Here is a 24,327-nt window from a genome sequence, read left to right as displayed (position 1 = left end):
GATAGGACCTGGAGTTGCTGTTATTCCAGCCACAAGCAAGAGACCTATTGTTTTTCTTGCAGTCCACCCATATTATTCCAAGTGCATATTCTCTTTTGGGGTAAAAATACCCCAACATTAAAACAGCACAAAGACTCACTTATAAACAGGATCCTGAAGAATCTGTTATCAGAAACAGAATCCAAATCAACTCCCTTGTTTTACACACACAGAGACTAAAGCCTGGGGTCCCACAGCAGGCTGCCTGGAAAGCCAAGACAAAATCTAGTTGATCATCATGGAGAGGCAGACTACCCTGGACAGACAAGGACCAGGAGACTGTAATGTAAAGTAGTGGACACAATGGCCAAGGCCATGGACACCAAGAAATTAGAGCTTGACGAGTATTCTTAATAGCTGTGTAACCTCAGCAAAACAATTTAAGCTGAGCCCACTTTCTCATTAGTAAAATGTGACAATAGTACTTATCATATATGACTGTTGGAAGAATTAAGTGAAATAACAAAACACTTAGTAAAGAGTACCAACTTTTCTTTAACCCCTAGTTTAAAAAAGAAAGAGAAGACATGGGAAGACTAACAAGTCTGAGAAGCAAGATCACATGACCCAACTTCTAGCTGTCCTGACAATTCTAGAGGGAGACAAATTCTGTCCCAGTGGAGTTTCAGTGCTAAGCATCACATTGTTACTTCTACAAGATGTTTCTCAAAAATCAATGTATTTCAGAATTCAAGCCCCATGCAGATTCATCTGTAACTGTGCAAAGCAGGACTCAGGAATCTGCACTTTTAAATTATTGTGGAATATAACTCATACATCGTCACATTCACCACTTTAAAACGTACACGTTAGTAGTTTTAAATATATTTGCAAGGTTGTACAACCATCATTTTCCTTACCCCAGAAAGAAACCTCATATCCACTGGCAATCTCTCCCCATTCCAGAGTCCCCTCCCTTCTGGCAACCACCAATCTACTTTTTGCTCTATGGAGTTGCTGGCTATTCTGGACGTTTCATTGAAATGGAATCATAAAATAGACGGCCTTTGTGTCTGCCTTCTTTCATTTAGCACTATGTTGTAAAGGGTCATCCATGTTGTAGCACGAATCAGTGCTCCATTCTTCTGGAATCTGTACTTTTAACAAGCTCGCCACGCAGTCTTTTGGGGGAGAAATAAATAGCCAATTCACATAAGGTGAAGCTGCAGAGTATTATGAAGGCACAAGGCCTCATTCCTCTTTTGGGTGCTCCCTGTTTCAGCTGTCTAAGGGTAACATGAGGCAATGCTGGCTGCTGGCCTCCTGCAGGACTGAGAGGGCCAGTGATGGGTTGAGCAGGGTTTCCTGGGTGTTCAGTAGGCGATGAGTCCAAAGACAGTGGCCCCACTGCTTTGGCAACTGAGCAGAGTAACAAGACTCATACAAGTGATTTTGTTTAAATGCAAATACTTTAATGTATATTACACTCTTTGGGGGGAAAAAAACAACAAAAAAACTTCCAAGGAAACAAGTGGAACAAAAATCTTAATCAGCAAGGATTTTAATTAAAAAACCGGATGCAAGTCCCAATTCTGGGGAGAGGAAAGCACAGAGACTCAGATCCATGAACAGTAGTTTGAAGGCAGGATGGCAGGACCAGTGTGGCTGTCCAAACATACAGCACAATGGTCATGCCCTCAAGACTCCTGGGCAACTGGAAGCATTGACTGAATGGCTGACAACTCCACAGCAGGACTGGGCAGACTCAGACTGACTCAGGTCCTCTCCAGAGTACTGAAGAAAATGCACAAAACTTCAAAAGGGCCTCAAGACTGCCCAGGGCAAGAACCTTTCTTTTTGTTGTGGAATCTTTAGGCCTGAAGAAGCAGTCCCAGTGGCTACAGTAAGTCTGAAGAGTCTCCCTTTGATATCTGAGGCCTCAGAATGGGACAGAAGGGAGATAAGTGGCACCAGAGAGGCTCCCGAAGCTAGACACCACATTAGTCTTGGGATTACCCATTGGTGCCTCTGGACCTGAGAATGGGATTTAGTTGGGAAAGATAGAGTTGAATACTTGTCAGACTCAATCCAACTGTATCCAATGTTACCCTCTTCCCAATCTGGGGCTCTTCAGAACTAAGTGGCTCACATATTCTGTGATATATCCCATTCAACACAAGCAGGCAGAAATTCTAGTTCTTTTCCCCACTCCCCATTACTCTGTCTAAAAAAAATAAAGCCACCAGCGACCAGTTCAGACGTTCTGGGCAATCCAGGATTTCTTGCAATTGGGTCTCTTATGCTTTTGGTTCAACTTCTCATTTCAAAGGAACTCATTGCTGCTGAAACTCAGTCACATTAGCACCAATAGCGAGCTGATGGGGCATGTGCTTTCAGGATGAGTCGAGCTTCCTGTACACTGAAGGAAACTGTTTACTAATGAAGAAGGAAACTCTGGCTCCATTTCTGCAGAATCTGGTGGAACTGCTGCCTGAGCAGGTTCCAGGATCGGAAGGGGTGACTGAAGAGGCCAGGCTGTAACTGTGTAGGAAGGGATCCCACGACTGAGAGTATTTCCAGAGTTAGCCAGTCTCAATGCCCTCAGGGAGCTCCACCACCACTGGGGCGCAGTCCTCGGGCTCTGCAGCGAAGTCCCACCGGAACTTCTTGGTCAGGTGAGCTTGGAACTTTTCAGCTTTCCGCCTCAGGGTGGCATCCATGGCAACACCGCAGGCTGAGGAAAAGAAAACCTACAGAGAACAGAGGATAAGTCACTCTTGAAAACACAGAGGGGGCCGAGAAGACTGTGGAAATTTCCTTATGGTGTTCAGCTCTCTGGGGCGAATGGATCAGCTGCTGCTGGCGAGGGCCCAGGACACCTGCTGTGTTCCCCCCAAACCAAGAAAAAAGGTCCAAACCCAGCTGAGAAGCTGGGACAGGACTAGAATGGAAAATTACTACCCTGTGCAAACGTGGATCGGAACCCACATGCCTCACTTGCAGGGACACAGGAGCTCCCCAAAAGTTCCGGTAAAGACAATCCCCAGCCCCCTGGCAGAGGCAAGGCTCAGCCTCGGGGACACATCCCCGGGTAGAGTGTCTGTTATTAAACACCCTGTTAGAGTCTAGCCTAGAAGCTTTTAAATTAAAAATGACTGAGAGTAAGGCCAAAGAGGGCCACCACCCTGAAGATGTACCAGAGTGCCCAATCAGTAACTCAGAGGAAGAAGAAGTAACTATATTAGCTGGTATTAAGACAGACTTGGGGCTCATAAGTCCTTGAAGCCCACAAAATCCCAGGACCCAAGTCAATGGGATGAACTGCAATACTATGCTTTTAAATGGGCCTCAGGCTACCAATCTGAAGCTTCTCTTCTTAAAAGTTGTCTTCATTCACTGTAATCACTGCCGTACGCAGTTTGAATCCACCAGATGCTCTACTAAAGAAGAAGGGCAATCTCCTCCAGTACCAGTCAGATCCGATTTGACGGCACACACACACACAAAATTTTTTTTAAAAGTTGTCTTCACTGTTCTTTATAACTTAGTTTCCTGTAATGCAACATAGGGAGCTCTGGTGGCCTACTGGTAAGGAATTATGCTGCCAATATGAAGCAATGTGGCTCAAATCTGCCAGCTGCTTTGCGGGAGAATGATGAGCAGTCTCTTCCCATGCAATTAAATGCATCTGAAAATCTGCGGGAGGATCAGCTATGAGTCTATTCTGGCGAGAGGGTACATAACACCATCCCCACCAATGCAACATAGGCAGAGGCATAAAACAATTTTCAGAAAACTCCACTCAGTTTGTCTTTGGATCCTAATCTCTTTTAACAACCCCACTAATCCTCCTTATACCACAATATCTATCTTAAGGAAACTGAGGCTAAGAGGAATTAAATCACTGGATCAAAACTATGCAAAAAGGAAGTGTGGCCTTACTCAAGATTGCCCATATGCTACGAAGGACTACTCCACCAACACATGAGCAGGAAAGGAGAAACAGCTCTTTGATATCATTGTCCTCAGTACGGCTGGCCCTCAGTCCACCATGGCATGATTCTGGGTCTAAGACACCTGACAACAAAGGCACTAGAAGGACTCTGCAACTCATTCCAAGAATAACACCTCCACCAACCTCTTCTCCACTATCTTTCTACTGTTGAGATTAAGACTCATTCTCAGTAGTCCTTGTTTGGAGCCATTTTGTTGGAGGGGTAGCTGAGGAAGAAGTAGCAGGGGGAAGTACAGAATTTGGCTTCATTAACTTATGAATTGACTAAATACAGGAGTAGGAGGCACAGCCACAACAAATGTCAGATCAATAACTAATTAGAGAGACTATGTGATCACAGTGGCAAAAGGGCAATGAGGAGGGCCAGTGGCTCGTCTGCAAGCAGCTAATGGGGCCTGCTGTGGAGTGCTGAATTTGGAGCACAGCTGAACTCCGCTGAGGAGGGCCCTGCGCAGAAGCCTTGGTTTTAAACAGCATTAGCTCTGGAGGTCCTGCACACTCATGGGCCCATCCCCAGAGGTCTCAGAGGATTAACAGCAAAAGTCTCTTCCTGTTCCCTTCCTTACAAAGTAAATTGTGTTACTCTCTACATAGCCCTCCTCTCTAGCCATGTTTAGCGGTAGCCTAAACATGATCTATTGCCTTCTTCATTGCTTCTTGTATATATATGTTTTCCTTCTGCTTTTAATATTTTTCTATTCTCTCATTTCTTCTCTTTCATCTAGGTAACTAGGTAGAAAAAAGTGCTCCTCCTTGCTCGCTCAGCACCTGAGGTTACCGAAATTACAGCTTCAATCTCAGTAACAGTCCATTTACCATCGATCTCTCCCATAAGATGAGGACTGACTCCAGAGGAGCAACCCCTTTTTATACCTGCATGCCATACTCCTGGCACAGAACCCAATAGGTTAAAAAGCACCTAACACATTTGGACAAGAACAAACTGGGAGGAGGGTAGAGAGAATAGTGCAACAATGAATGAATGGAAACCCAAAATCTCTGTAAATGTTTATGAAAATTAATAAAATATGGAAAGGAAAAAAAGCACCTAACAGATGGCTTAGATGCTACGAATATTCACTTTTTGTTCACTTTTGCACACTGCCTGGCACAAAGTAGTTGCTCAGTAACTATGTGATGCTATTAAACAGAATAAGGGTCTCACCAGGCACTTGCAATGTCACCAACTCACAAGCCACTTCCTCTGTGTGGCATGCCTCTTACAAAAGCCCAAGTTGAAAAGAACGGCTCCAGCCTCTGCGTTACCTGAGCTCTTTGCCTGAGCCCCCTTATGGCATTTACTTCACTGTGCTTGCATCACAGTGATCAGTAAGCCAGGAAAACATTCTGATTATCAATGTAGCCCACACAGCATATCGCCCAAGGACTGACACAGAATTAGGGCCTACACTGTATTTAGTAATGGCTGGCAATAAGAGGCTGGAATAAGCTGGCCTTATTCAGTTATCTTTTCCATCAGTTGCAGATTACCCCACAGTCAAGGTAGGCATAGACTTACTGTGCTTACTTACTAATCCTTAAGTAATTTCAAACCACATATAATTCTTACCACACCAAAAGTCTTGCCTCTAAGAATGGCGGGTATCTCTCTGCAGCATTTACCCACAGAATCAAAACTTTTTCTTTACAAATCTGCAAGCTGAGAGCGATGGAGTATTTAGCTAGCAAGGTAAGCAGCACAAACTTATTTATCTGTCCTTCTTAACTTGCTAACTTGTGCTTGCTTAGTGAGCACAACAGATCAATGAGGAAGGACAAATAAGCCTGCGCTTACCTTACCTGTTGGGTAATCTACCTCTGCTTCCCTCTTACCTCCCCAAAACTGCCTGACACTAAAATGAACTAGTAAAATAAAAATTGTCTAAAAAACCAAGTCTTCTCATTTGAAAAGTGTTTCATCTTTTTAGAGAACTTGCCAATTTAATCTTTATTATAAACCTTATAGGTGGAAGGAAGACCAGAGCATTATCGATCCACTTGTAGAGCCGAGAACACTGAGCATGTCACATCAGACAGTGACAAATATTAGTGAGAAGCAGTTCAAGTTGAGAAATCTTATTTTAATATCTTTTCCCCTATCAAGGCCCTTTTTTTTTCTTGACATATAAGTAATGCATTCTAGTTAGTTATATTCTGGCATCACTCTATGTGGCACTACTTAGAGGGTAGGTGTTTCTAGAATAGTCCCTGCTGCAGTGCCAAGGACTCAAGGTTCAGTCTTTTAGGTTTTAACACCAACTTTACTGAAATATATACCAATAACACCGCTCACGTCAAATGTTCAATTCGCTGTGACAAACATACATACCACGCAACTACTCCATCACCTTAAAAACTCCATTCTCCTGTCCTTTCCAAACTTTCCCCTTATTACTACGCCTGGTATCCACTGATCCATTTTCTACTGTAGTTTTAAAAATTTGCAATTTTAAAAAAATTCCTCACAATTCATTAAAGTTTTGTAGATTATTCCTAATTTTCAAGTAATAATTTACTTTGAGTTTCCTGCTTTCAGATTAATGTTATACCTTCTTCAAAAAAATTGGGAGCTCTGGTGATTTAGTGATAAGAAGTTGTGCTAGAATCTCAAAAGCACATAGTTTGAATCCACCAGCTGCCCTATGGGAGATGGATGGGCAATCTTCTCCCATGTGATTTATTGCCTCTGAAAACCCACTGGAGGGTTAGCTATGAATCAGTTCTGACTCAACAGTACTCAACAACACGTCAAAAAATTTAATAATGATCTGATTATTTTATTTACTAATGTACAATCAAGTTAATATTTTTTAACACTGAGAAATGAATCATCATTATACTAGCAGATTAACCCTGGATATTTCAAAAATACTTTCGAAATAAGATAACATTTTGCAAACAACTGGTCTAAAACAAAAAGCACACCCACTTGGCATTTTTCTTCAAACAAAAAAATCATTACTACTTCAACCATAAGGTTTATGTATTATTAAAAAAAAACGGAAATTAGTCATAAATGTAAAAGCTTTTTAAATCCAAATTAGATAAATTCAGTTCAGGCAGGTCACCTTGAGAAATTAAAAATATCAAGGAAGATAGCTGACTCACTACTTTATCTTTATTTTTGGCTAGAGAAACAAGATGAAATTTCCTAGTTTTTTTCAATTCCCAAAAGATTATCAACTTAGAATGAAGCTAACCTGAGGCAGAACATTTTATTTCCACTTTCAGAAGAAGAAATGGTGTTAGAAACAAAAACTGTCACTTCATAATGAAAATGGGAAGGTGAAAAACTCTAGGAATCAAGTACACTAAGTGCAGTTAACAGAGGCTGGTTTAAAGAATTAGAGAATTGGGGCTCTAATCATACGGTTGTTGTTGTTGTTGTGTACCACTGAGACAGAACCAGCCCATAGCTGACTCTCCAGCAGGTTTTCAGAGGCAGTAACTGCATGGGAAGATATTACCCATCCTTTCCCAAAGAGCAGCTGGTGTATTCGAAACATGTGCTTTTAGAATTGCAGCACTGCTTCTTGACACTAGGTCACCAGACCTCCCTAATCATATGGTTGCCCACCATAAGCTTTAGAATTCAAAGCTCAGCCTTGCAACCCACTAGCTCTGTGATCTTGTGCAAAATTATGTTACCACCTGATCTTGTTCCACATCTGTGGATTACATGTGAGACTATATACCTAACTTCTCCCACTGTTCTGAGTGCCAAACAAGATAATGCCCAGCAAGTGAGAGAAAGTGACAGCAGGGAGCAGGAGATAATTTATCACCTCTGATATTATAATATAAATACTAGAGATATCATTGCTAGAACCAATGGTTTCCTTCCAGAATTAAAGATGGACACTGGCATTTAGAATATAGGCAAGAAATGAAGTTGGAAATTATTTATACACAAAGAAAAAACCCCAAACTGGTTATATGACTGTATGCATAAATGCCGTGCACTCAGAATAAGAACTCTTACTCTGTATATAAGTAACTTTCCCACATGTTATTAAATTCAGATTACCCTTTCAGTGGTTCTAAATAAATTAAGGTGATTTAAATTGCTTTATAAAAACAAAACTCTATTAATTTGTGCAAAGTAAATTATTTTTATTCAAGCTAAATCTAAGGGATTTGTAAAAACTAGTGGCATCTATTCAAAAGGGATTCACATGGGAAAGGCTAAAAAAATTAAATTGCAGAGGCCATTACGAGGCTGATTTTATACAACCTAACGAAGCCGTCTTTAAGTGCTTACATGTACAAACATCAGTTCCTCTCCATGGGTGAGTAGCCATTTAAGCTCCCCAATAAGCAAGCAAGCCAATTCCACTTACTTGACTACCTGGGGGGAGAGCAGGAGGCTGGCTGAGGAAGGCTTTTATGGGCTGATTCATTCACTCACAAATACTCTGAGTGAATGCCTCTGTGTGTGGGACTGGATTATCACTGCCAAGACAGGATCAATGTGACTTTCCATTATCAATTTTAAAAAAAGAAAAAAAGTTTTTAACATCTTTTCCAGATTATGTCTGTTAAAATCTCAGTCATTTCTTAAGACAAATGTCCCTTTCACATAAAATCACTGCTGATAGTCTATTACCTCAAATCTCAATCCCAGCCAGAATGACCATGACCTCTTTGGCACTCCTAATCCCTGTTGGTCAGATTTCACTATTATCTATGAGATTATAGCCATCCATCTATGAGATTATAGCCATCCATTTAGTTTGTCATAAGAATTATGTGCTCCTTCTGTCTAAAAGCAAGCAATAACACAAACTTGGTAGATGCATGGCCTTGTACAAGGTGCTGAAAATAACCAGGTGAACAAAACACTAGGTCTTATTTAAAGGAGTGCAGGGCTCAGTGAGGGAGCCAGAAAATGTTTTCATTTCAGCAAGCACAATCCATGCAATGTAACAGTGGTAAGTACAAGATAGGCTACTAGGATGGTAAGGAGACAAAGATTAGAGATGGCTTCACAGACAGTAATGCCTTGAGGGCACCTTGTAGGATGATCAAGTACACACCAGGCAGATGGAAAATCAGGTTCAATCAAGAAAGCATGAAACAGCAAGGCATGTCTGGGAACTTACAAAAAAGCCTCTGTCTCTAGTGCTAGTAGAAGAAAATGGGGAAAGAGGAAGAGGAAGCTGAAGTCAGGCAGGAGTCAAATCAGAATGGGCTTTGTGACCTGTTTGGAATATTAATTTTCTAAGCAATGAGAAACCACACTAAAAATTTCAGAGAAAGAAATTCACAGCTGCATTTGGAGCAGCTCCTCAGGAGGCGAAGGCTGGGAGACATCGTGGCTGACATACCTGGATGCAACCTAGACGAGACCAAAAGGCCTGGCAGTCTAAAATACTATTCACAATCTGCAATTATTCGGTTAATTACTTTACTATCCCATCCAAATAGGAGTTCCAAGCCAAGGGCTCTGTTTTGCTCATAACAATATTCCTAGTCCTAGAAAAAAGTCTACATAAGACCAAGCACAATAGGAGGTTGGTCAATACCCGCTAAATCAATGAACAAATCTCTCAAGGGCAGGAACCCTATCTAACTGATAGATGTGTTCCTCAACACTTTTTGCAGTACACCATATACAATGAAGGCTCAAAAACATGTGCTAATACATTTTTTTCAAACACGCTTGTCCTAGATTCTTCCAAATAATGACATCAAATTACCTTGGTGAAAAGTTCAAAGACAGAATTTTTCCAACCATCAGCTTCACATACCCCACCTGGGCATCTAGGAATCCAGCTGGGACCTTTCTGCTTCATAAATCATTGCTGGCAACAAAGCCTCAGCAATTAGAGCTCAGCTGTCGGATGTGCTGACAATGGGCGGGACAGCCAGCTAGAGACCCAGTATGGCCTCCATGTTGGCGTGACAACATGAACTGCATCAGAACAGCACCCCATCCCCAGAGCTGGAGTTTCCTTGTAAGGTTCTACAACCTATAACTCAAACTCTGGGGGAGATTTTCCTTGTATGATGAATAGAAAGCTCTAACTTCTATAGCAAAAGCTAATAAAAAGGCAGTTTTAAAACTTTTCTGAGCTGGAACACACAGGGCTCGAACCATCAGCTTGATGGATTCATGCCCCTGGTCTGCACAAGTCCTCCAGCCAGAGTTTTAAGTTAGCTGCCTACCCACAGGACCCTGCCAACAGTAGGCTGGTTTTAGAAGACAGGTCTCTGATGATGTCTCCACTAATGTCAACCAAGAATCCTCTTGGGTACACCTATATAGTATTCAGTACCTATAGATATATAAACATAGACACTAAACAAGATTCAGGCGGGCGTACAAATGCCAACTCTGCCACTTACTACTGATGCTCAATTTTTAAAAGTGAAGGGGGGGGGGGGTGAGGATCAGGAATGATCTGCCTTGCCTCACAGAATTCCAAGAAGATGAACTGAGGGAACCCACATAATGTGATAAACATAGTGCGTAATGGTCAACAGACACTTTTTGCATGTTCATTCCTTCCCTCAGCCTGAGTGGGAAGTTAGTGAAGAACCACCCAGTATGAAGCTAGTCTCACGGGGATCTCATACATAGGATGAGAAAGTAAGGAAACTGACAGCTTGCAGCTTTTGCCTCTCCTATACTTTAGAAAGTTACAAAATGTGAGTGGTAGAGGCTGTCCCAAGTATATAAAGGAGGATAATCTGTTTGCAAAGGGAGGAAATAGCACAAGATGAAGATTGTAAATTGTTTGAAGCTTTTTCCCTAATTACCACGCATAATAAAAATTTAATTGCTAAGTTAAAAGCAAATTTCACTTTTTCTGTCAGAGAATCTCTGCAGAAACTGGCACATTTTCTTTGAACAGGAAATCAAAGTTACTTTAATGCTTAAATGAGATCTAAGAAGCTGCAGATGTTTCAATGGGAATAACAAGCTTCAAAATTCTGCTCTACTGGGTTGCAGCAACTTGTAGCTAAAGGTAAAAAAAAAGCAAAAACAAAACAAAAAGACAAAATTGTTTTAATCTGAGTAACTCAAATGAGTGGAGAGGATTAATATTCTAAATACCCTAATTCTAGGTACTCTGAGGGTGAGATGGAACAGGGTGGTGCCCAAGAGTCTCCCTAGCAGCAAAGACCTTACAATCAAGCAGAGAGAAATAGAACAAGAATAGCCTGAAATCGGGAAACTGAAATCAGAAAACCTCTGCGTCTTGGAATAAGACTGAGAAAAAAGTGCTTTTCAACTTGGTCCTAGTCTTATGGTTCCTGAAAAGAAAAGTGAGAGGGCAGTTCTGCTATCACTGAAGTGGTGACCAGAGAGACCACCATCAACATTCATGAGTGCATCTGTGGAGTGGACTTCAAGAAGCGTGTCCCTTAGGACACTCAAGAAAACAGAACATTTGCCACAAAGTAGATGGGAACACCAGATATATTCATTGACACCAGGTTCAACAGAGCTTTCTCAGCCAAAGAAACAAGGAATGTCTCACATCACATCACATCTGTGTATGGCTATCCAGAAAATATAGTTAGGATGAAGATTCACTGAACAAGGTCTCTACAGTGGTTACCGATATATTCATCACCATTTTTAAAAAAACCTATCATGAACGTGGATGAAAATAGCTGATTATTAAAGCCATAAAACAAGTTAAAGAACACAACCCTCCTGAGGATCCTTCCAGATACCCTTACTTTAATTCTTACCCACATGGCTGCCAATCAAAGACTGCTTACCTGCAAGGTACTGGTGAGGAAGTTGTTCTGAGAGACAATGTCCACAAAGAAGTCTGGGGGGATCTCACCGAGCTGGTGGTAGAGGATGGAGATGAGGTTGATGTATAGGGTGTGGTGCTTCACCATAGCTTCTTCTGACTGGCACAACAAGTTCAGAAGTCGCTTCCAGTGCTCAAATGCCTCATAAACATTCCCCAGCAGGAAGCATACAAAAGCAAACTGGAGTTCACCTGAAAGGCGCAGAGAAGAGAAATGATCTGGAGAGGAGGAGCTGCCAGTGTGCACTGAGGTCTCTAGAGCACAACATGTACCTTATGCTGTGTGCAAGACAATCAATTCCACCAGACCTTGGCAATAGGTGGCCTTTTATCCTTGTCAGTTCTGCAGAGCCTACCACAGGGTTTTACACCTAGCAGGTGATCTATAAACGTTTATAGAATTTCAATAAATGTAAGTCATGGGAGATGACACTGTGGTACTGGAATTCTGCCAAGTCAGAGTGCAAGGAAAGAGAGGCATACCTAGTATTTACCAGTCATTTAAAAGGTTAACTAAGCATGCCCATGCTAGCTGAATCCCAAACCTCACTGCCTATCAGCTTTATGAAGAGAGTTGGCTAGAAAGGAAATTGTTCAAACCTCATCCCCAGAGTGTATGGTTGAAGACAGATGATGGAGCTTTAGGATCCATAGTTCTACAGAGCTCCCCAAGTGATTCTAAAGCAGATGGTCTGCTCTAGGGTGAGGGAAATGCTGCATTCTAACAGGTATTCCTCAGTCCAGTTCCATGAGGTGGTCAGTATTTACCTCATATTATAGATAAGGCTAAGGGGGTTTATAATGTGGGAGCAATGTGAACAATGGAAAGATAAAACAGATTCCATGGGGAGAACAGTTTTAGAGCTGCTCAGAACAGGAAAATGCATGAGTACTCATTCCGTTGGTAAAACTCTCAGCCACATTTATTTTTATTTAATTATCAGACCTCATGATTTAATATTGAGGCTTGGTGACTAAAAAAATGGGCTCTGAAGCCAGACTGACGGAGTTCAAATCCCAGCTCCAACACTTAGTAGTTACGTGACCTCAGACAAATTTCTTAATCTGCTTATTCCTAAATTTACCTGAGAGAAATAGTGAAGATTAAACAAGTCAATACAGCACATGCAAGCATTTGGAATAAAGCCTGGCATACAGGAGTATTCAATAAATATTAGCTATTATTCTCACATTTCAACCAGAGCCTATCTCAAACAAGAGAGACCTGATGATCCAGAAGCTACTGTCCTTGGCCAAGCAGCAGAGCTGTCCTCCTTAACTTCAAAGGTGACTGTAAATTTAACGAGAGCTCTGTGGTACACATACATGTATATGATAAAAAGAAATTATGTGACCAACACCAAACACCTTTTTCAATGCATAGTGCTTAATCTGTTACCTACAGAAACCTAGAAAAGCTAGTTCCCTGTTCTTTGCCTTGTAGAACTAAATTTGATTTGTCTGACAAGTTGCCAGGCCTAAACACTGTGGACATTTGACCAACATTTTCAAAATAGTCAAATTTTCTTTGTATACTAGAGGCATTTTTGCTTCTTCAGTTGCCTTTGTGAAATTAAAGATGAATTTATTCTCTGAAATTAGGGCATTTGTTTAAGATCATACATTTCTAGACTAGTATAAAATCCTAAGATCAGAAATTATTTCAAAGCACTGTAAGTTCAAAACTATTCTTGTAACAGACCGTTTCATAAGATACACTGCCAAGAACTAAAATGTTTTGGTTTTTTTTTAAAGATAATTTTTATTTATTCTTTTTATGTGTGTACCATCAAATTGGATCTGACTGGTACAGGAGGTGATTGTTCCTCCTTCTTCAGCAGAGCATCTGGTGGATTTGAACCGCATACCTCTGGGATTGCAGTGCAGTTTCCTGCCACTAGGCCACCAGAGCTTGCCAAGAACTAAAATGTTTAAGAGGTGGAAAAAGGTATTTCTATTAATTGTTAAATCAGAATGTCAAGTTACTTATTAAATGAAAATGTTGTATAATGCATCAGATGCACCCACTAAAATGCTACTTATCAGCTGGGCCAATGATAAGCAAATTAACTGGACAACTGTTTTTTACAATGTGTTTTTAAAACTAAAAATTGCCCTTAATATGCGTTTTTTTTAGGAAAAAATACAAACTGTAATTAAAAATGTTAAAATTGCTGTTACTAGTAATCTAAGTATAGCTCTGGTGGTAAGGAGTTGCACCGTCAACCAAAAGATTCACAGTTCAAATCCACCAGCTGCTCCATGGAGGAAAGATGGGCAATCTCCTCCCGTGTGATTTATTGCCTCTGAAATTTCACTGCAAGGTCAGCTAGGAGTCAGTTCTGGCTCAAAGATACCCAATAACAACAAAAAGAGCAATCTAAAAGCTATAAATTAAAGCAAGATGCCATTTCCAATAATTCAGTTGGAAGAGAGCTGTGTTAAATCACCATGCCTAATGCTGTCAAAGGTGACTAACAGGTTCCCATCTGCTGGACAGAATGCAACATGCTTCCTCCAACACTTCTAATTGTAAATGTGTACACATGAGGAAGCTCCACAATTTACACTTGTAGCAAGGAAAAAATAGGAATGTCTTAAAGGCCCATCAACAGAGGGTTGGTTCAGTAAACACTAAGTGATCACTAACAAGAAACTACTGAGCCAGTAACATGGAAAATTGTTCCTATGAAAGCAGATTAGAAAAAAGATACACTTTAATGTTATTATTGTAAAGAAAGATATATAGACAGAAACAAATATAATTAAAAAATGACTACAAAGAAATGCATAAAGAAAGGAAAAACAAAAGACTAATAAGAAGCACATATATAAAGACACTAAAAAATAAAAATGGTTATTTCTAGGTGGGTTGTGATATGGAGTGGCTTTTGTTTTTCTTCTATGATGAACATACATTTTTTTGAATATGAAAAAATAGTCCCAACAATAAATAAATAATCACTATTGTATTCTAAGCCAATGGAGAGACAACATCTTGATAGTTAGGAGCAAACTGAGGGGCCAAGTGAGAAGCTACTAAAAAAGTTTTAAATTCTGGTCTCAGTTCAACCACTCAGTTGCTCAGATTCTTTCCCTCTCTGGGCCTCAAAATGTAAAATGAGAAGCTGGACTACATCAGTGGTTCACAAAAGCAAGACTGAGATTCACATAGTGTGAGAGTCCCTACTTCAGATATCCTGAATCAAAATCCTCCAGTGTGTAAGGTCTTGGGCATCTTTGACAAGTTTACTGGGGAGATGGTTGCCTGGCCAGGTTTAGAAACCACTGAACTAGATAATTCAAGGCTCTATAACACCTAGCTTAAAATCCCAGGGCCCAGTCTCAAAGAGCTTTGTTTCTTCTCACCGAGCACATCCTGGGGGCTGCTGGGGAACTGCTTGCTGAGCACTGTTTCTAAGGCATAGCTCAGGTCCATGCTATGCCTGGTTATCTCTGCTGGGGTAGCACCATCAGGGTACATCTGTGTAGGGAGCTCTGAGAAGCGGATCTCTGTACCAGCTCTAGGCTTCATTTCAGGCAGCCTAGCTAGGCCTTCCTGGTAGTTTTTGCACTCAGTGCCACACTGGGGAAGATTCTGCTCTACCCGATCTTTGGTATGTCTCATGGAGAGCACAGGCAGCACATCGGAGAAGGCACAGATCTGCCGGGTCTCAGGCTGCAGCCTCTCCATCATGGCCTCACTGATGAAGTTGGTGAGTGAAATCCACTTCTTGAGCGTGGCATATGGGTATGGTCCCAGAAACTGGTCCAGCTCCTGGAGGTTGGCCCTCATGGCCTCTACCTCGGCCTCTGGGGCTGGGGAAAGGTCCACCTCTTCCTGAACTGCATTCCAACGCAGGACTGTCAACCCCCGCTGCTGCAGGTGAAGGAAGAAGCCCATTCGAGGGCCCACGTCCTTGGGATTGGACTTGTCTACTGAGCTGTAGTGGAAGAAGTGAATGCCTGGAGGAATCATCTTCACACCCCGGAACTTGGGTCCCACCTCCCATGAATTGTAGTCAATGCCAAACTCTGTCCCCTTGGGCATGTTCAAAATGATCACAGTGGCTCCTTCAAAGAAGAGGCGCTTGGCAAGTTCAGGATCCATCTGCATGGTAGCCATGAGGCTACTGGTGGGTATTCAAAAGGAGAATCCTTCTTCCTTGCCTTTGAAAACAGCTGAAAAGGAAAGAAGGAAACGTTAAATAGAACTTGGAGAAGCACGCCTCATTTGCTGAGCAGTCTCTGTGCCCGACATGGATTTAGACCCCTGACGTAATAATCTCTTTTAATCCTTACCACAATCCTGTAGGCAAGAATTAGGAATCTCATGTTACAGATGAGGAAAATGAGGCTGAGAAGAGGATTTTTATGTTTTGGTTCAACGAGAAAGAACACTCATTTCACAGCTAAAAAGATACGGGTTAAAGAGCAATATACACGGTTAAACAAGGATCTAAATTAGAACCTGGGTAGCCTACTCTTCAGTCCAGTGTTTTTTCCCTGCTCATTCCTAAAAGCTACTATAAGAGCACTCTTTTTCCCCATAGGTTATCCTAAATTGTAACTGCCCATAAACTAGTGCTTGAGAATCTCAGCAAATCTGGGAATGAGGATTAAATCAAATGCATATCCCAATTTCCACAAACCTCTGGAAGACTCAGAACTTGAGAGGTTACGACTAAGACACTATGACTGTTACCAAGGATGAGAAGAGGGAGAGAGGAAAGTAAAAATTAATAGATATGCTGAGTGAAGAGAAAGGCAGTAGACAATCAAGAGTTGATTAGAAACTGCAACTAATTAATCAATTAAAATTCTGTAATGTCTGAATGACTGCATAAAAAGCTAATATGACTTTATAATCTTTCACTCAAATAAAAATAATAATAAATAAGCAACTAGGACATTATGGAAAGTAGGTACTTATATATCGACAGAAGGTCTGAATGGAGAGCTTAACCACAAACCCTCTTATTTGTAAAAAATCTTAACATGAGATGAACAACATAGTATCACTATATGGAGAGATAGAGCAGGATTTGTAGAAATCAGAACTGCACAGAGAATGTGGGTAAGTTCAATTACTTTGTGGGTATTTTAATTAATGTTATAGAAAACGCTTATGAATGGTTGAATGAAAAAATCAATCTGCATTGTGAACTTTTACTCATATCACAATTAAAAAAAAACCATACAGCTAAAACCCTTTACAGTCCAGGAGGTAAAACAGCTTCCTAAAGAGCCCACAGCCAGGAGCAGCTCTGAATTACTTGCCCAGAGTGGATTAAAGTGGCAAAGTTAGTATAAGATCTATATTTACAAGAGAGAATGATGAGACTGCTTATTTCAACTACTACTCATGAGGATACACTGATAAAAACCTTTGTAATTTAAATCTAACAATTATCTAACCATAAAGTCTCAAGACATCTACTTATTCAACAAATGTTCACCGAGTGCAAGGACCTTTGCTAGACACTAAAGGAAATATCCAGAGTAAGATGACAATCACTGCTCTCAAAAGATGTACCCTCCAGCTGGAAACACAACCAAAATCTGGATATATAAACATGACTTTTATACTTCACACACAAACCGTTTAATCCTATGTGCTCTCCTCTCCCACTCTTAAAAAAAACCCCACCCAAAATAGTGAGGTAAAGGAGGTCAATCCCTATACAAAAATATTGAAAGCCTATTTAATTTTTCTGACCAAAAAAATAACTACAAATAACTTTCTTAATCTGTCCATTTATCCCAGTGTTCATTAACAGGTTATGAAATTAGTTTAGACTTTCAAGTAGCATTTTCTCTTAATAAAAGAAAAGAAAAATCCAAGAGAGTTCTGGTGGCCTAGTAGCAAGAAGCTGCGCTGCAATCACAAGGGCTCATGGTTCAAGATCACCAGCAGCTCCGCGGGAAAAAGATAAGACAATCTCCTCTGAAAACCCGCTGGAGGGTAGCCATGGGTTGGCTCTGACTCTACTGTACGCAACAACAACAACAACAAAAAACCCAACAAAAAATCCATCACAAAAGTACTTGTTTCTTGAGGTTCGCTCTCTTCTTTTTTGATGCAACTACTCTAAAACATGTTTATCTTCAGTTTTCTAACCTCTAACCTGAATACAGGTGGCCTACTGGCAAAAAGCTGCACTGCAATCCCAAAGGCACGCGGTTTGAGGCCACAAGCCGCTCAGCAGGAGGATGGGCAAACTCCTCCCCTGCAACTATCTGCATCTGAAAACCCGCTGGAGGGTCAGCTACAGGACTTCACAAATATTTGTTGGACGAACAGGCAGTCCAGTTAGAAGAGCTGTTGACCAGTTAAGTACCACCCATTTCCCTTTGTGGCATCTGTGAGCTCCCCTTTAATAGTGACCAGTCCTTTTATTCGAATCTCACTAGCCTGTAATTCTGTTTCTCTAGTACACAAGGCCTGGGAATAGGATTCAAGAATAGGCAAAGAACTCTACAGCCTACCAATCCATCTCCCTTAAACGCTGCGTGTTCCCCAGCGCTGGAACCCAGAAAATCATACCCATCCACTTCTCCCCACCAGCTCCCCCGACACCACTCGCATCCCCGCATCCCTCACCCCGGGAGCGCTTATCCCTCCAATCATTCGCCATACCCCGGCCAGAGTGACCTTTCCAAAATGCCCATCTAATCAAGTCACCACCCACACTCCTCATCAAACCCTCGGGAGCTTGGGAACCGAAAATCTTCGCGTGAACTACAAAGCCTTCATGGTCTGGCTCCTGGCAACCCCTCCGACTTCCTTTCATTCCCGGTTCTCCCCCAAGCGCTCAGTTCCAGCTACACTGGTCTCTTTCAGATTCGCAAACAAGAGGCTTCTCCTAAGTAGAATGTTTTTGCCTCTCCTCTCTGCCAAGCCATTTCTCGGCTCTCATCTCTGGAACCACATCCTCCGCCGACGCCCCTGACCCCGCGGCCAGGTCAGGTGTCCCGGGATAACTCGGCGCCCTCAACCCTTCCTCACGTTGTTTGATAGACGGCTGTCACTTCTACGAGACTTGAGTCCTTCTGTTCACTCTATCTCTGATTATGGCACATGTTACCACACTTGATAACCATTTATTAGTAAAATTATGATCTCCATTTTGTAGACGAAAAACAAAGGCTCGCTGCGGGGAGAGACTTTTCCCAAAGTGACACAGCGAGTAGGGAAGAGACAAGTCAGGCGCAGTCAAGGTCTGGACCTCCACGCTCTACAGTTAAGAAAAAAAGGGTCGAGGCCCCAAATCCTGGCGGAAAGTGACTTTTACAGAATTCCACTCAGGGAATTCTCTAGAGACGCCAGCGTCCCACCACCATCCGGCCTACAAACCCAGAGGTGGCCGCCGCGGTTTAGTGGATTGAATTCAGGTCACTTCGTGGTCCCTTGGTCAGTAAGAGCGGTGGTCTCGTACACGCAGGCAACGAAAGAACAGCAGAAAAAAAAAAAAAGAAACTAGGAGGCTGCACTCACCACGAGCCGCCTCACCCCCAAGCTCCCTCACGCCGGAAAGGAACCGGAACTTCCCGCTCTCCTGAGTCGGATGGGAGCAACAGAGAAAGCAGTCCCGTGCAACTCGCGGTGATGGAAGAACGTACCGTGCCTGCAGGTTCCGCCCCCATTATTTGGTTTTTGCTACTTCCTCTTGTTAGGGATTGCTGGTGATTTGCATCCACCAGCTGATCCACGTGAGAAAGGTAAGCAGTCTCCTCTTGTGCGATATACAGACTTGGAAAATCTCTCCCTAGAGGGTCAGCTTTGAGGAGGCAATTTCAATGGCGACATCATATTACAACATCATCCTGTATAGGTGACATCGAGTAGACAAGTGACTCTGAAGTACAGATCTGAACCGTGCCATCCTCTTAGCTACTTGGTTTTGTTCCTTAATTGTAGTAAAATCTTCCAGTAAGTTCTCCCTCTTCAAACTCCCTATCCGTAGTAGCTTGGTCTCAAGAAATCGTGGTCCTTGAAGCTGAGGTTCAAGGTTTTGGTTGCCTAGTAGTGATTGATGTGCTCAGTCATGGCTCTGTTCAACCAATTACTGTCTGAGTCACCGTGTCACAACTGGCCTGTTACCACCAGTCTCAGCTGCCAACTCAGGAAGAACCAGCCTAGGCAGCTATTAGAATTGCCCAGTAAATTCCTTCAGCCATAATCATCTAGTGATCTTCACAGCTCAGGCTCCCTCTGGTATTTCAGACAGGTTATCCATCTGAGGGTTGTCTATTCTCTACAGTTTTCCTGAGACCTAGTGCAAAGCAGACACAAAAACTCAACGTGGTACAAATACTATGTAATTAATAATGATAGCAATTTGATACTAATAAGTGGTTCCCATGTCTCTGCCTAACCCTAGTGGCCTAGAAAGTTAGATGTCTAACTACTAACAAAACGATCAAGCCCACCAGAACCAACCAGCTATTCTGTGAGAGAAAAGATGAGGCACTCCAGTTAAGAGTCTCAGAAATATGATAAAGGATAACCATGAGTTTGAATCAGCTTAATGGCACTGGGTTTGGTTTGCTTATTTATGTATGTATGTATGCATGCATGCATGTATTTATCTATGTATGTATTTAATTATTAATTTATTTATGCATATAGCTCTGTGCTGTTGTAAGGAGTTCAGAAAACAAAACAAAAAAAAAAAAAAACAAGGCCAGCAGGAGATAAAGAGTTTTATATAAAAAAATTTGCTTATGCTTTTGTGAAGACTGGAGTGGCAAGTCTGAAATCTGTAGGTCAGGCCATCATGAAAAGCAGTCTATTAAGGAAAGGCAAAGTGGAACTCGATGAAACATGCCAAGACAGCTATCCAGAGCTGGATTTGTGTATCTTCAGAGAAGTCTTGATTCTGTTTTTAAGGCCTTTCAACTGATTTGACCAGGCCCACCCAATTATCTAGAATAATCTCTTTTACTTAAAGTCAAATGATTATGTACTTCAGTCACATCTACCAATTAGCTTCAGAACAACACCTTGATTATGGTTTGATTTAAAAGTGGGAAGTGTACCCTGGCCAAATTAACACAACAAAAATCTATCACAGTGTTGCATTCATACTGTTTAATCTATATAGCCACCCTGGGAAGTATACCTTATCCTTGTAATTCATACTTTATCCACTGTTATTCATATGTAACAAAGCTGGCTTGAGCCAAACTTATTTTCACCTTGTATCTACCATGGGATAAATTTTATCACACCACTGCATCCCATAGAGTCCAAATAGAGTTCAATAGAGTTCAAAGCATTGAAACATGGTGTCAATTTTACTTGTGATTTCAGGGGTAGACAAAAGGATCGTGCACAGCAAAATGTCTCATTCTCCTACAAATGTCTTTGGTTTTTCCTAAGAGATCCCCCTAGAGCAGCTGACTTATACACTATTTGTCTCTACTTGCACCACCCATCTACTCTTTTAAGGCTTTCATTTCCTCCTCTCAAAAATTCATCTGCTTCCAGGAAAATAAACTTGAACCAAACAGTAGTCAACAAAACTCACAAATACCCATTCCAGGATAACCTAGAAACAGGATGGATGTATGCCCAGTTCATGATTTCTGGTAACTTTACTAACTCCTTTCTGTGTGTCATCAAGTCCATTTCAGGAAGGACCCCTGCTGGTGCAATGATTAATTGCTTAGCTGTTAGCCAAAAGGTTAGCTTTTTGAACCTACTCAGCGACTTTTCTAGAGAAAATCCTGGCAATCTACAAAAACCCTATGAGGAAGTTCTTTGCCACATGGGGTTGTAATGAGTCAGAATCAACTCAGTGGCACCTAACAATAATCTTCACTGTAATAAATAGGTAACAACCACTCATTACCATTGAGTCAGAACTAAGAGCTGACCATCCATTGGTTTTCCAAGGCTACTTAAATGGCATGGAAAGAGATTGCCCGTTTTTCTCCCGTGGAACTGCTGGTGGATCGAATCACCAGAGGTGCAGGCATTAGGTAACCAGAGCAACTCCTTATAGGCTATACCGCACAATTTACAGATGAGAAAACTGCAGTTCAAAGAGGTTACAGAGCTAGAGAGTGAGAAAGCTAAGATGCAAGCCAAGGTCTGACTGGCTATTCTTGTCTCTGGGCTGCTGCTCCTTGGTTTGCCTGTCATGCTTTGTTAGTGACAGCTGGCTACATCAATCTGTCTCAGTCCAAATCAATTGCTTAGAGGGCTTGCAGACTAGACCAAGCCCTGCAGTCATGGTTAATCGCCATGAGCTCCTGCAAGATTAACCAGAGACAGCCTCCATCAGTCACAGTCATGGTGTCAATCTCAGCCTGTTATGTCAGTTCCATTTCCTGCATGAAGAAGCTTAGCTCCCTCCCTTCACCTCCAGCTCCAAATCTTAGCTACTGAACTCTGATTTTCTATCAGGCTTCCTCACTCCAGGTGGGCTCAGCATCTTCTGAAAGGCTCCAGGGCACTGAACAATGAAGCTGTAGACAGTGACCTGAGAAACCCATGTCTATTTAGATCAGTGTTTCTCAACCTCAGCACTATTGATATTTGCTGTGGGAGGTTGCCCTGTGCCTTGTAGAACATTTAGCTACATCTCTTTTTTCTGTTCCCAAATGCCATCAGCACCTCTCAGTTATGAGAACCAAAACTGCCTCAGATATTGTCATACAGTTTCTGGGGTAGGGCAGGGGATGGTCTCCCCACCCTTACTCCAGTTTATTCCCAAGCAGCACAGAGGTTGGCCCTGAATGAGTAGGCAACAAGATTCATGTTAGGTGAGGTCCTAAGGAATTGTGGGTTACTCAGTAGTTGAAAATGAAATTCCATTCCAGAACTCCAGAGATTATAGACAGCTTAAGAAAACTACAGAGAAAATCTAGGAAGAATCACAAGCTCCTAGCAGCAATTGCCTTTAGCAATGGACAAGGTGGGATAGGGTAGTTTCTGGAAAGAAGGATCCTAAATAGATTTTCATATGATTTCATGAATTACCTCTTAAAAGACATTAAATAGCATTTAGTGTTTAACACTGAAAAAAAATTGTATTGTCATTTGAGTGAATGTTTATAGAGCAATTAATTTTATATTCAACTATTCATATGCATTTAATTTTGTGACATTACTGTAATCATGCTGATTAAAAACAAAAATAATTACAATACCCACAGTGATACCACACTCTTCCTAATCCCTTTCTGTGATTCTTGTTTCCACTAATCCTTTATGCTTACTCTTACCTTCCGAGCTTTCTCTTTCCTTGGACAAGTGCTGTCACAAGAATGAATTTGGTTCCAGGTTTATATGGTGACTCAACTGTTCCACTATTCTTTATCAAACCTGGTAATCTGGGCCATTTTTATGCATTCCAATTTTGTTCTACGTTTTTCACTCATTCTGTTCAAGATCCTTTTCTATGATTCCTTTTAGTCAGCTGTATTCACCATCTAATTCCAGTGGTAGAAGTGGTCAGGGTGATTCCTTTGACCTTTGGACTAGCAGTTTCTCTGTGCCTTTGCTTTTCTTCTCTTCATTGTTCTGGACAAGAAGACCAAGAGTTGTATCTTAAATGGCCACTCAAGTTTTCTAAGACCTCAGTCACTACTCATCAAAAAAGTAGGATACTGAACATTTTCTTTGTGGATTATGTTGGCATTTGTGTTGTTGTTGTGTGCCATAGAGTAGAACAGGCACATAGCTGACCCTCTAGTGTTTTTCAGAAGCTGTAAATTGCACAGGAGATCGCCCATCCTTCTGGTGGATTCAAACCACATACCTTTGGGGTTGCAGCACAGCTTCATATCACTAGGCCACCAGAGCTTCTTTGTTGACATTTAGTATTTTAATTATGAGGGAATACTTTTGAAACAGGAGTGGCATCCACTTCCTAAATAACATGCCTCCAGAACCTCTATGAACTTTGATAAATGTAGATAGTTGTAGAGGGGCTTCAGATCTTTTGTTCATAGGGTCGCTATGAGTCGTGCTTGACTTGAAAGCAATCAACAACATATGGCATAAACAAAAGGGAGTTCTAGTGGCCTAGTAGCAAGAGGCTACACTACAGTACTGAAGGCACACTGTTCACCGTGGGAGAAGGATGGGCAATCTCCTCCGGTGTGATTAACTGCCTCTGAAAACCTGCTGGAGGGTCAGCTATGGGTCAGTTCAGACTCTATGGTACACAACAACAACAAGCAAAGGAAGTACTTAGAATGATTTTAAAATATGACTTTAACGGGGGAAAAAATCTTTTGGAAAAAAGATGAAAATTAGCAGTGTCTTCAGCTTGTGAAATTTGGGGCAATACAAAAAGGTGATCTAGGGCAAACCTCTGGATAGGAAACAAAGGGATGTGTGGCATATTCATCTCAATAATATACCACATAATAGTTTGTGATAATTTAAGAGATGCATTTAGGTTTTACATGGATATTTAAATTTTTTTTTCCTTATGAGTAAAACCTTTCTTTAGCAAGTTGCACTCATTTCCCATTTGTGGAAGTGATGTATTTTCCTTTAAAGGTATAACATATGTAAAAAGGTTTGGCAAAGAGTGACACTGA

The 24,327-nt window shown here is 41.5% G+C and overlaps 1 protein-coding gene across 1 annotated transcript; it reads right to left on the bottom strand.

Annotated features, from left to right (window-relative positions):
- Nucleotides 1-2,561: 2,561 nt before the first annotated feature.
- AAR2 (AAR2 splicing factor homolog (S. cerevisiae)) lies at nucleotides 2,562-15,892 on the bottom strand. The gene is made up of 3 exons (XM_006881495.1): nucleotides 15,136-15,892; nucleotides 11,729-11,958; nucleotides 2,562-2,729 (listed from the first exon to the last, which is right to left on the bottom strand). The coding sequence occupies exons 1-3, from the start codon at nucleotides 15,890-15,892 to the stop codon at nucleotides 2,562-2,564; spliced, it is 1,155 nt and encodes a 384-aa protein (XP_006881557.1).
- Nucleotides 15,893-24,327: the final 8,435 nt, after the last annotated feature.

The sequence above is a fragment of the Elephantulus edwardii genome, unplaced genomic scaffold, assembly GCF_000299155.1.
Source record: "Elephantulus edwardii isolate Elephantulus edwardi_28Jun2011 unplaced genomic scaffold, EleEdw1.0 scaffold00015, whole genome shotgun sequence".
NCBI classification, from domain to species: Eukaryota; Metazoa; Chordata; class Mammalia; order Macroscelidea; family Macroscelididae; genus Elephantulus; species Elephantulus edwardii.
The sequence above is the reverse complement of the archived record's forward strand: the minus strand, read 5'-3'. Positions and strand labels throughout refer to the sequence as shown.